The following is a 14297-nucleotide window of genomic DNA, read 5'->3' on the forward strand; positions in this document are numbered from 1 at the left end:
CCTCCAATGCTTTCAGTTCACTAGTATGTGGGGAAAGACGGGTTCCCAAGCTGCAATCCGATCAAACAACACTAAATAGGGTGAGAATGAGCGAAAAAGAGATCAAAAGAGGGGTCTGCCACGAGAAGAGGGCATCCGACAATGAGGAGCTGGTTCAGCTGAGGGAGACATATGCATGGATAGACTGCAATCGCGACGAGACCCAAAACAGAGAGGGAGAAAACTTGAGAAGGGGCGACATGGCTCGGGGGAAGCAGGGAACAACAAGAGAGAGGGAGGTTGAACACGAGAGAGAACATGAAAGATGTGAGTGAGAGGAGGCTGGAGGTAAGGAAAGAGTGCGAGCAGAGAGACGATGAGAGAGGAGGTTGCACGTGAAATGGCTAGCGGTAGAGAGAGAGAGTGCGGGCAGAGGGACGAGAGAGTTGTGAAGGAGGGAGACAGTGTAGGAGAGAGGGGAAATGAGCAAAGAGAATGTTAGAGAAGAAAACAAGGCTTGCGGGAGAGAGAGAGGGACTACCCTCCTTATATAGAATTTCGTTCTCGAAATTTAGATCATACTTCAATGCAAGAACAAGTGTGGATACTTCTTTTGCATATTATTCTCGAGTTCTCATGTGCTTTCCTTCAACCCATGGTGTTGCCATTCCACTTTTACTACAAGAGTTCTCTTAGTGCGAAGTACTTGCTCTCTTTGATCTACAATCCTTGTTGAAACCACAATGAACCATCTTCATCTTGATACCAAGAGGAATCTGTCTTCTTACCTTCTTCCATGTTTTTAGCAAATTCAAGATCCTCCTTTTTCTTCAATAGACCTCTCACATCAATAACTTTCAAGACTCTTCCTCAAGCTAAAGAATAGTTGTCAATCATGGTAAGCTTATTACAATGTCTGATAATTCAACAATAGGAAGGGGTCTCTACCACTTGATCTTCCTAGGAGATATGGATAGTTGATTCAATTCCATCTTGCGCCATATCCCAAAAATAAGGTTAATATATCTCGGTGTGTTTAATCCTTTAATGAAGTATAGGATTTTTAGCGATGTGGGTAACTACCTTGTTATCAATCAACATCTTCATTGGCAGAGAAACTTGCCCAATCTCATAGGGATAGATTTTACCTAAACCATCCCAATCTCATAGGGATAGATTTTACCTAAACCATCATAGCAGCAGGTTGGGCCTTAACCCTATACTCTGGCTTAGCACATGGCCTTGCAATAATTGTTAAACTACAAATCCTCCACCAGCACGTTGAAAGAGGAGTCTCTTAGGATTCCACATCCTTGTAAAATGTGTTAAGATATTTAATGTCCTTCTAACATGTGAAGAGTCTCTTAGGATTCTATGTTGTAGTTAATATCCTTGTAATATGTTAAGTCTTCTAGGATTTTATGTTGTAGTTAATATCCTTGTAATATGTGAAGTCTGCTAGGATTCTATGATATAATTAATGTCTTAGGATTCTACGATTGGAGACTCTTAGAATTCTGGAAATGGGATTATAAATAGAGGCCGTGCAAACCATTTTGGCTACGGCTTCTTCTCCTCAGCTTCTTCTTGTTTTCATTCTCTCTCTCTCTCTCTCTCTCTCTCTCTATCTTTTTGCGTGAGTGCTATTTTCTGGTTACAGATATTGGTGCTAGATTTCTATTTTGGTATGAGAGCCAGGTTACGTTATCTCTACCTAACGAAATGCCCAAACAGGTCTGAGCTGGTTAGAACTCTTTTCTCATCTTATCTCTATCCTGAATTTACTTTTCTCTTGCGTAATTCTTGTTCCTTTTTTTCTTCTTGCTTACCTAAGGACACATCTTGTTATATTGTATTTTCTTTTCTGCTGTGATGGAAAACCTTTCGCATTTTGGCATGTCCTCAAGTTTTCTTCCTCACCTTATTACCAAAAATCTCAACCATGAGAATTATCTGAACTGGAAAACGCAAATCATGCCTTTCATAAGAAGTCAAGGCCTCTTTGGACATCTCGATGGTTCAACAAAGGCTCCACCAATATCCGTTTTGCAGGAAATAAAAAATGAGGCAGGAGAAGTTATTGCTGTTCATGAAGACAGCAACCCTGAACATGCTGTGTGGATGAGACGTGACCAAAGTCTGGTTGCGTATATTTTGTCCACTCTATCTCAACAAGTGTTACTTTTAGTTTCTAATGACTGTACTGCAGGAAAATTATGGGAAACCCTTGCTGATACCTTTTCCCAAATATCAGAAGCTCGAATTATGTACTTAAAAAAAGAATTTCAGAATTTGAGCAAAGGTTCAACGTCTATCATGGATTATTTGGGGCGTATTAAAGCCGTCGTGTTAAGACGTGTTTATACTCAGTATTAGGCTTGAGAGGGCACTTGTGTAATAATGTTTCTTTTAATGACTTTCTTGTAACTTATCCCTCTCCTCTAGTCTATATAAAGAGGAGTTAGGGATTCTTTCGAGGTGAATAAAACATTAGTTCTCTTAACTTTATCATGGTATCAGAGCTCCAGCCGTCTCCTCCTCAGCGAGTTGTCGCCGACTGAGCGGCGCCGCCGCCGCCTCATCGGCGTCAGTCGCCGCCGTCGCCCTTTGCCGCCCTGTCCATTGCCGCCTGATCCATCCCTGCTGCCCCTCGTCGCCCTACCCATCGTCCGCCTGCGCCGCCGCCTCCGCCTGTGCCTCCTGCGCCCGTCTGCCTGCGCCCGTCCTCCTGCGCCCGTCCGCCTGCGCCGCCGCCGCCCGTCTGCCTTCGCCGCCGCCTCAACGCTGATTTTTCCTCTCTGCGTCTTTCCGCTGCATGCTGCTCCGCCGCTGCTCTGCACGCTGCTCCTCCGCTGCACGCTGCTCCGCCGCTGTTCCGCCGCTGCTCTGCCCGTGGTTCTGCACGCTGATTTTCTTCTCACCGTCGTCTCTGGTATCTCTCTTCGTTCAGCTCTGCTGTTGCCTCTTCTCGCCGATCGGACTTCTGGATTGCTACCTGCGTTAACTGCATATTGCTTCATGATCAGCATGTTGTCTTTCGATATGTGATTGTATTCTTTTGCCTGCACTTCCTATTCCGTGGCTCGGTTTCCTCCTTTGTGTTGAAAGATGTCTGAAATTAGTAGTGGCGCTAATACCTCTTCCTTTGTATCGTCGGGAGAGATGAAGAGTTCCCCATTTTCCAGCATTATCACCAAAATGGATGGGGGTAATTACGAGATGTGGGCCATGCAAGTAAAAAGAACTTTGATCGCCCATGAGAAGGAACATCTCATATTGGAGCCCGAGCCCGTACAGAAGGTAGGAAAATATACTACTTGGTTTAAAGATAATTCATTGGTTATGGTATGGATTGTTGGTACTCTCTCACAAGAAATTGCAAATGAAGTCTTGCACAAGGACAGTGCAAAGGATATGTGGGACTCCCTTGCTGCCACTTATTCACAGGCAAGAAATGAAACGCGCATTATGCAGCTTCATCATGATATCCATCAGATGCGCCAAGATGGCAGACCTCTTCACACTTATTATTCTAGTCTCAAGTCCATGTTTGAGAGACTGAATAGCTACTTTCCCGCATGCAAGTGTGAACAACAAAAGGCATACAGAGATATGCTTATGGTAGGGGTCTTTCTTTCTGGTTTAGACTCTGTTTATGAATCCGCAAAGAACCAAATGCTTACTAGTCCCTCGATTCCTCCTATTGATGAGGCTTACAGTAGGCTCAGCAGAATTCCGATCTCTGCATCGACTGTTCCTGATACCACTTCTGCTATGCTTGCTACTCGTGGCAGAGGAGGACCCTTTTTTGCTAGAGGAAGAGGAAGCCGTGGCCGTGGCAATACCCCTTCGCGCCCTATATGTCAGTTTTGTCACCGCATTGGTCATACTGTGGATAAGTGTTGGCAGAAACATGGTCGTCCAGCTTTTGCAAATCAGACTGTATCTACTGATTCTCCTGAGCAGCCTAAGCCTCAGCACACTGCCTCCTCCAGTGAGTTGCATGTAGATGACATTCTCTCTCAGTTGAGGCACTTGATTGGCGACAGCGCCCATCCATCCCCTGGTCCGACCACTTCTACTGTTCCTACCGCTGCGAGTGCTTCTTCATCTGGTATGTATTCTGCTTGTACAGTCTGCTCTCCTCCTGACACTACAGATTGGCTTATTGATTCTGGTGCATCGACACATCTCTGTGGGGATAAGATGCAATTCACCTCTTACGTCCCTACTCCACCGGGTCGTTCGGTTATTCTAGCAGATGGAAAAGATTCACCAGTTGTTGGACATGGAGAGGTCCAACTTACTTCATCATTGCCGCTGCAGCACGTTCTTCATGCACCAGAATTCCCCCATAGCCTACTTTCTATCAGTCAGATTACCAGAGAATTAAATTGTCGTGCTATATTTGACTCTTCCTCTCTTGTGTTTCAGGATATACTGACGGGCAGGGTGATTGGCAGTGGCCGTGAACAGGGAGGTCTCTACAGGCTAGTGCACTCCTTTCCCTTTGCTGGATCTACCTCGTCGGGGTCGTCCTCATCCTCGGCTTATACTTGGCATTTACGTTTTGGACATCTCCCGTTTCAGAAACTGCTGCATGTTCTCCCTCAGCTGTCTCATAAGTCGTCTTTTCAATGTGAGTCTTGTCAGTTAGGCAAACACCATCGGTCATCCTTTCCTCCGCGGTCTAGTAGAAGTAGCCACTCTGTGTTTGAGTTACTTCATTTTGATGTTTGGGGCCCGAGTCGTACTCCTGACCTTCAGGGTCATCGGTATTATCTTGTTGCTGTTGATGATTACAGTCGTGTTAGTTGGGTTTTTCTTATGAAACACAAATCTGAAGCGGGTCATGTAATCAAAAATTTTATCAATGAAATTCTGACTCAGTTTGATACTTGTGTCAAGATTGTGCGCTCTGACAATGCTCTTGAGTTCTGTGCTTCCTCTTTAGAACAATTTTTCAGGGATAAGGGTATCATTCACCAAACTTCTTGTGCCTATACCTCTCAACAAAACGGGGTTGCTGAAAGAAAACACCGCCATATTCTTGATGTCGCCAGAACCATTATCATACACAGCCATGTTCCCCATTCTTATTGGGGAGATGCTGTTCTTACAGCATGCTATCTTATTAATCGCATGCCGTCATCCGTGTTGGGAGATCTTATTCCTTTCTCTGTTCTTTTTCCTGACAGAGAATTGTTTTCTGTTGCACCTCGTATTTTTGGATGTGTTGCCTTTGTTCAGTTACTTGGTCCTGGGCGAGATAAGTTATCCCCTCGGGCTATCAAAACGATCTTTGTTGGTTATTCCCGCACTCAAAAGGGATATCGTTGTTATGATCCTTCTACTCGTCGATATTATGTGAGTGCTGATGTTACATTTTTTGAGTCCACCTCTTATTTCTCTCCCAATGGAACTCAATTAAGGGTGCCTGAATTTAGTGATGAAGTCCACCTTCCTTTACCTCTCATGAGTTATCCACAACCCGTTGCTTCGCGTTTTGGGGCTATCTACCAACGTCGCACTAAACCTGTTCAACCTGCCCCCTGTGCTCCTGTGCCTTCACCCAGCATGCCCAAGGTACTTCCTGAACACACAAATCCTGCTGACCATTCTTTATGTGATGATGCCACAGGGGACTCTCCAGAGCATGCTACTGGTCCTCATATTAATGAACTTGATATGCCTATTGCTCAAAGGAAAGGCAAACGCAGTTGCACTATGCATCCTCTCTCTGGTCATTTGTCCATGGCTCGACTCACTCCTACTTACCGCCAGTTTGTCAAGGGACTGTCGGCTGTAGCTCTTCCACAGACTCCTATGGACGCTCTTTCTGATCCCAAATGGGCCGCAGCTATGCAAGAAGAGATGGATGCCCTTCAGTCTAGAGGCACCTGGACACTAGTTACTCCTTCATCTGATGCAGCTATTGTTGGTTGTCGATGGGTATTTACTGTTAAATACAGAGCAGATGGCAGCATTGAGAGATATAAGGCTCGCTTGGTTGCAAAAGGCTATACTCAGACTTATGGGGTTGATTATTATGATACCTTCTCTCCTGTGGCACGACATGCTTCTTTACGGGTTCTTCTCGCTGTTGCCGTCAGCAAGAATTGGTCTCTATCACAGCTTGATGTCAAAAATGCCTTTCTGTATGGTGACCTACATGAAGAAGTGTATATGCAGCAACCACCAGGGTTTGTTGCTGAGGGGGAGTGTCAGAAAGTGTGTAGATTGAGAAAGGCAATTTATGGTCTGAAACAAAGTCCTCGAGCTTGGTTTCAAAAATTATCAGAGAATATTGAGTATGAGGGCTTCAGACGTTCTTCGGCTGATCATTCCCTTTTTGTCAAGAAAACTTCTACAGGTACAGTGATAGTTCTTGTCTATGTTGATGATATCATTGTTACAGGGGATGATATTCAGGGGATTTCCAACATCAAGGGCGTCCTTGGACGACACTTTGTCACCAAGGATCTTGGTGAGCTACGCTATTTCCTAGGTATTGAGTTTGCCAGAAATCAGAAGGGTCTTATCATGTGCCAAAGGAAATACGTTACTGATGTCTTGCAAGAGACAGGTATGCTAGGATGTCGACCTGCCTCTACACCCATGGACATCAATACTCGCTTGTATGATGATGATACTGAAGATGTTGATGCTAGACAATATAGAGGGATTGTTGGGAAGCTCCTATATATCACTGTTACTCGACCTGATATTGCCTATGCTGTCAGCAGAGTGAGTCAATTTATGGATAAGCCCAAGAAAGTCCATTGGGATGCTGCCATGATGATTCTCAGGTATCTGAAAAATTCACCAGGAATGGGACTCTTCTTTCAAAATGGTACATCTCTCACTATATCTGTGTATGTTGATGCTGATTATGCGGGATGTCACCTTGACAGAAAATCCACTACTGGGTTTTGTGTGTTTATTGGATCCAACTTGGTTACATGGAAGAGTAAGAAGCAGACAGTGGTTGCCAGATCAAGTGCAGAATCTGAGTATAGAGCTATGGCTCAGGCTACTGCTGAAGTTATGTGGGTTAGATCTCTGATGTTGGATCTTACTGTGGAAGTGCCTCTTCCTATGCAATTGTTAGGTGATAACAAAGCTGCTCTGTTTATTGCTAATAATCCTGCTTTCCATGAGAGAACCAAGCATGTTGAAGTAGATTGTCACTATACCAGAGACATGATTCAAAAGGGGTTTGTAAGCACCTCCCATATTTCAACTACAGGGCAAACTGCTGATATTTTTACTAAAGCTCTTGCAAGAGGACCATTCCAAAGTTGTTGTTCCAAGTTGAGCTTGTTTGACATATACGCTCCAACTTGAGGGGGAGTGTTAAGACGTGTTTATACTCAGTATTAGGCTTGAGAGGGCACTTGTGTAATAATGTTTCTTTTAATGACTTTCTTGTAACTTATCCCTCTCCTCTAGTCTATATAAAGAGGAGTTAGGGATTCTTTCGAGGTGAATAAAACATTAGTTCTCTTAACTTTATCACGTCGCAGACCAACTTGTTGCCTCAGGGAATAACATTTCTGATAAGGAAAAGGTGCAGCAAATCTTGAATGGACTTGGGCATGATTATCATGCTTTTATTACAGCTCTTGAGGTCCTTCCTGTTCTGCCTTCCTTCAACGAACTACAAGGTAAACTTCTCCAACACGAAATGAATATGAAAAGAGTCATTGAAATGACTGATCAAGGGAACTCCCAAAATGTGTTGGCTATGAATGTAAAGTTTGGTGAGAGCCATTAGAACTCCAATCATGGTGGTCGTGGCATTCTACCAACACCACATAACCAAGGTATGTCTCTTTTGGATACTTCAAGAAAATACCAATTTGTTTTCGGTGCAACAAGAAAGGGCACATGAAGGCACAGTGCTGGTTTAATCCTCAAAATAAAAATAAAGGGGTAAGACATGATTATAAACAAGGAGGACAAAGTTCTAAATCCACCACTGAAGATATGCTGCAACTATTGATGACCGCATTCTCAAAGATGACTATAAAGCAAAATGAGCAGGGAGAATGGTTTCTGGATTCAGGTGCAGCTACCCATGTGACAGGAAATGCAGGTAAATTGACTAACTGATCCCCTCATTACGATAGAAGTTGCATTATAACAGGTGATGGAAAATCTCATCCCATTACACATTGGAAATGCACATATTCCATTGTCATCCTCGTCTCTATCACTGTCTAATGTTGTTCTTGCTCCTAATATAAAAAAGAACATCATATCCATTTCTAAACTCATTGATGATACAAGCTCTTCTGTTGAATTCACACCTTCTTCTGTCTATGTCAAGGACCTCCAAACGAAGAAAATGTTCGCTAGAGGGAAGCGTCAAGGGAATATGTACGTCCTCAAGGAATGTCTACTCAAGGATTCATCCACTTTTGATATAGGATTGACGACATTTTCTCTTTCTCATAATGCGTAATCAGGGCCAAGTTCTTGCCATTTTCAACCAAAAGTAAGGGGCCCTAACCAATTTTTGGAGTCTGATCTGTGGCATAGTCGGCTAGGACACTGTGGTCGACATTTCATTGAAAAACTTGTCACAGATAGTCTCATTTCAAGATCAAGCTTACCTCTTACTTCAAGTGTCAAAAAATGTTCAAGTTGTGGACTTTGTAAGAGTCATGTTTTACCTTTCCATAATATAAATCAAAGGGCTTCTAAACCTTCTGAAACTATTTTTTCTGATGTATGGGGGCCAACCCCTATTGATTCCATGTCTGGATCAAGATATTATGTCTTATTCATTGACTCTTACTCACGTTTCACCTGGATTTACTTCATGAAACAAAAATCAGAAGTACCCCACATATTTCGAAACTTCTATGCCATGATCCAAACCAAATTTTCATCCAATGTGGTGCATTTTCAATGTGATGGTCGGGGAGAATATTCTTCGCTTGATTTTATTGAATTTCTACATGAAAAAGGGATAACTAGACAAATCTCATGCCCTTACACACCACAACAAAATGGTGTAGTTGAGTGGAAACATCGACATATAGTTGAAAGCATTGTCACAAAAAACGCCGTTTTTTAAAAAAAAACGCGTATTTAACGCCAAAAACAGTCCTGCCGTATAATACCCGTACTATTCCCGTTTTTTTTAAAAAAACGTCAAAAAACAAAAAACGCGTATAATACCCGTTTAATACCCGTATAATACCCGTTTTTTACCGTTATTTTTCGTTATTTTCCCGTTTTTTGCCGTTTTTTTATTAATTATTATTTTTTATAATTTTTAAGATGTAATAAATGTTTAATTTTTTAAAAAAATTTGCCGAACTTTTCCCGTTTTATTCCCGATATATAAAACTTTGCCGTATTATACCCGTTTTTTACCTCGCCGTTTAATACCCGTCCCCGTTTTTTGTGACAATGGTTGAAAGCGCCATGAGCATGATGCATGATACTAATGTGCCCATTTCCTTCTGGACTGAAGCCTTCCATACTGCTGTATACATAATAAATTGTTTGCCTATGAAACTCTTTATGTCTAAGTCGCCATATTTTACACTCTTAGGCAAACAACCTGATTACAAGAACTTGAAGGTTTTTGGTTGTGTATGCTATGTTCACGTTAATGCTGCCTTGAGGAACAAGTTTCAAGACAAAGCTATTCAATGTAGATTCGTTGGATATGCTAATGAATATAAATGTTTTCGATGCTATGATCCAACAACTAAACGTATCAAAACTTCAAGAAATGTCATTTTTGATGAACATAGTTTTGATGATACAAATGAAATGCCTATGTCCATTGAATCTTATGATCCCTGGACTAGTACACAGTTATTCAATGCAGATCCTGTTATAGAAAATGTTGTGCTTCAAGGTGAAGATCCAGAGAGAGCAATACAACCGTCGGATATGGCTCAAAGTGAAAATCAAGAAGATCCAACACAGTCATCAAGTCATCACGAAAGCAATAATGAAGAACAGAGCAACGATTCACATCGGTTTTTGGGTCTTATCTACAGTCGACGACTAAGGGACAGAGATGCTCACAGTGAAGAAGACAACATGCCCCACCTTAGAAGATCCCAACGCATTCGTCATCCCATTCACAGGTGGGTTAGCTATGATTCTTTATCACTTGATTTTTAATTATTCATGGCAAAAGTTGGCAAGGAGGAAGAACCTACTTCATTTGATCAAGCATCAAAATCACATCATTAGAGAAAGGCTATGAAAGAAGAAATGGATGCCTTGCAGGAATGTGGAACATGGGAGATCGTTCCAAGGCCACACGGAAAAAACGTAGTGGGCTCCAAATGGGTGTACAAAATTAAATACAAACCTGACGGCAGCATAGAAAGACACAAAGCAAGAGTAGCAAAAGGGTTTACACAACAATATGAAGAAGATTATGATGAGACATTCAACCCTGTGATCAAAATGGGAACAATTCGCGTGATTATATCATTGGCAGTTGAATATGAATGGAGACTACATCAAATGGACGTGAAGAATGCTTTTCTTCATGGTGATTTGAGGGAGGAATTATATATGGAACAACTTCTCATGCATGAGTTTGTAAACTAAGAAAATTTATTTATGGACTTAAACAGGCCTCATGCTCGTGGTTTGACAGTTTCTCCTGCAAGATTCAAGAATGTGGTTTTCGGAGATGTCCTCTAGATCACTCTCTTTTCATTTATCGAAAAGAAAACATATTTACTTTACTTCTCATATATGTTGATGATATTGTTATCACAGACAATTTAGAAAAACACATAGAAGAAGCTTAAGTTTTAATGATGCAAAACTTCAAATGAAAGAGCTTGGAGATTAACGATTCTTTCTTGGAGTGGAGATTGATAGGCACAATAATTGCCTTACATTGACACAACAGAAATACACGTTGGATCTGCTAAAAAAGTCAGGTATGTTTGATTGTAAGTCTGTTGGAACTCCTAGTGTTCTAAATCAAAGACTAAGTGCTCAGGATGGGGAGTTATATGAAGATCCTACGCGATATCGAAGTATTGTTGGGGCACTTCAATATCCTACATTTACTAGACCAGATATTATATATGCTGTGAATCAAGTATCTCAATTTATGCATGCACCTAGAGATACTCACATGGATGCTGTCAAAAGAATATTAAGATATCTTAAAGGGACAGTAGGAGATGGCTTAGTTTATGGTAAGAGTGAAAATATAACTACTGGACATCAACTTATAACATTCATAAATGCAGATTGGGCTGGAGACCCCGATCAAAGAAAGTCCATTTTTGGTTTTTGTATTTTCATTGGACGTAATCTTGTGTCTTGGAGTCAATGTTGTAAAAAGCGTATCGTAAGCCGTATCGGTCTGGCTTTAAGATACGCTGTATCGTAAAATATCGTAACGTATCGTAACCGTATCGTTTTTTTTTTAATAAATCAGAAAAAATAGGAAAAAAAATCAAAAAATTTATAAAAAAATCAGTAAAAAACAAGAATAATATGTTCTTCATGAAAAACACATAGATTTAGAAGTCATAAGGTCCATAAGTCTATGAGATACCACATCAAAAAACAAGTTTTAGATGTTATGTATTACATCAGAAGATGATAATGAAATTGTGAAAATGTTCAATGTCAATACATATAAAATGAAAGCACTCTCGACTCTCATTCATAATCTTCATCATATTCATTCTCATCCTCATCTCCATCTTCTTCTTCATTTTCATGTTCACGATTTAAAAAAACTTCTTTCCTCCCAACGAGAATCAACCACCCATGCACAAATCCATGGTTTAATCGATGATTTCATTTTGAAAATCGATGATTTCCCTCCACGGCGGCACAATCTCTAAGTTAAAAATGAGGAAGGGCCGGGTTTTTATAAAAAAAACTCAAAAAGGGGGTTTCCAGCCCCCATTTTTTGAAATCAGCCCGTATCGTACGATACAGGGTGTGTATCATATCGTATTTTGTAAAAGATACGTATCGTATCGTACGTATCGGCCCCGTATCGTATAACATTGCTTGGAGTTGTCGAAAGCAAAAGGTAGTAGCAAGATCCAGCACTGAAGCTGAATACAGATGCATGACTGCAGGTACTGCTGAAGTTACATGGGTTAGACATTTGCTAGAAGACATTGGAGAAAAGATTAAAACGTTAATGTTAATGTGCGATAATCAAAGCGCTATTAACATTGCCTTTAATTTTCCAACTAATGATATATCAAGTATAGTTGTAGTCACATAGAGAAGCTTACCAACCAGTGACTGAGAGGACTTATTGCCAATTTGCTCAGATTGCTCATCATTAGACTTGGGCATCGGGCCAGGCGCAATGTCCGAAATCCGAGCTCGGGCCTGACCCGGCCAGGCCCAGTTATAATTTTTTTTGAATATAAAATATATTTTTAATAATAAAATATATATCTTATTAATAAAATAAAATTAACATTTAAAAGTTGTCGGGCCAGTTCGGGCCCCCGTCGGGCCGATCCGGGCTGGTTTTTTCGGGCCCGCGCCGGGGCCCGATTGGGCCGCGTATCAGGTACCCGTTGGGTACCCAGGTCTACTCATCATACGTGTGTAGGTGTAGGATTCATGAAATACAATTCATTTTTGGACCAACCATCCTAATCTCCTACAGCAAGTCAAGTACATACTTTCTTTGTGAAAGAACCATATACCGTCTTTGGCTATTGCCATTTCTATTCCCAAGAAGTACTTGTGGGAAATACGATCCTTTGTAATGAAGTGCTTCTGAAGGATTGCATTGGTGTCTAAATTCTCCTTAATTATCACCAATTAAATTATGTCCGTCAACATAAACAACTATAATTTCAATACCCTTTGGCACTATTCTTTATGAACAAGGAGTGGTCTGTGGAGATTTTTGGAAGCCAAACTAAGACATCACTTCAACTAATTTGTGAAACTGTCCGCATAGGGTCTGCTTCATGCCATATATCGTGTTTTTTGATTTGAATAATTTACCACATTCCTCCCGTTTCTCGAACCTAGGAGATTGTTGCGTTTATACTAGCGGTATAGTTCCCTACCTAGTTGCGATGGAACAGGTCTCAAAAAGTCCATACCATACATGTAGGTGTAATCTTTAGCAAACCAGACATGCTTTATATCACTTCACATACCAATCCAAATGATATTCAATAGTGTACACCCACCTATAGCCAACAATGCCCACTTTAGAAGGAAGATCCACGGGTTCCCAAGTGTCCCTAGGATTCAGCTTGCATAGCTTGCTTCCATTTGGAGTCCAATAGAGCCTGTTGATGTTTGATTGGTCTGGAGATGGTAGATAAATCAGACATGAAGCTTTGCATGCTCTTACCAACTGTTGCAGGATGTTATGGCTTTGTCTACTGCAATCTGGCTTAGTTCCATGTTTCTAATGATATAACTCTATTCACGTTTTATTCTTTGAATGTTTTTGTGATCCTTTCCTTAATTCTGCAACTGTGAAGAACATACATTCTTTTGTAGGTTCGATATGCAAAGCTGAATATACTTTCAAGCCTAAAGCAGGGAACAGAAGATGAAGTGTGCAAATGGAAGGACTTTTGTCATTCATTGAAGGTAGCTCCTTATGTAGATTAGGTACTTTTAAGTTTTAACCATGTTTTTTCTTAAGGTTGGCATCATGTTACACTCTATTGATGTGGAAAAGTTAACATAGAAATTTCCCGAAAGGCAAAAGCTGTTAGTCAAGGCTCAAATGCCCTAGGCAATGTCTAGGTCATGGAATTGCACAGGGGCTCTAAAACATATAAATCCAATAAAGAAAAGATTGGATTTTAAAATAATTGATAAACAATGTTTTTCAATAGAAAAACATGTATATATGTAATTATATAACTGAAGTAATCAAAAGCAGTAATCAATCCTAAAAAGAATAGTTGGGACTAGTGGGTTTGAATTGGTCCAAGTTAATCTCCAAAAAAGAAAACAATCAATAAAACTATTGAGAAGACATATGAACTGCTCACATATTGAAAGTATAGCTGAATCTCTCCCCTTCTAAGCATATTGAAAGAAAAAGCAAAAACATTCCAAAAGGAGATGATCAACTTTCAGTGAATGAAAATGACTAGGTTGACTACAAAACCAAGTTGGTTGACTTGTTCATTCTCGGACAAAGAATTTGTCCGACAAGAGAGTGACTGTTTCCTCAATGGCTTGGCCAAATAGTCAGTCAACTAGTTGACAGGTTGACAACTAATTATCTACTATGGCATATGAAACACAACACATTGAGCTGCCTGTAGGAAATGACCTAACCATTTACTAGATAGTAGGTA

General features: G+C 40.9%; 1 protein-coding gene across 4 annotated transcripts in view; it reads left to right on the forward strand.

The window, feature by feature from the left end:
• Positions 1–14297, forward strand: part of LOC116265646 (tripeptidyl-peptidase 2) — a 109013-nt gene that overhangs the window by 62289 nt on the left and 32427 nt on the right. For all 4 annotated transcript variants that reach the window (XM_031646393.2, XM_031646395.2, XM_031646391.2 and 1 more), the window contains one exon: positions 13483–13575. In XM_031646393.2, coding sequence (XP_031502253.1) covers positions 13483–13575 — 93 coding nt within the window. The remainder of the gene's footprint in view (positions 1–13482; positions 13576–14297) is intronic.

This window comes from Nymphaea colorata, chromosome 12 (assembly GCF_008831285.2).
Source record: "Nymphaea colorata isolate Beijing-Zhang1983 chromosome 12, ASM883128v2, whole genome shotgun sequence".
Classification (NCBI taxonomy): Eukaryota; Viridiplantae; Streptophyta; class Magnoliopsida; order Nymphaeales; family Nymphaeaceae; genus Nymphaea; species Nymphaea colorata.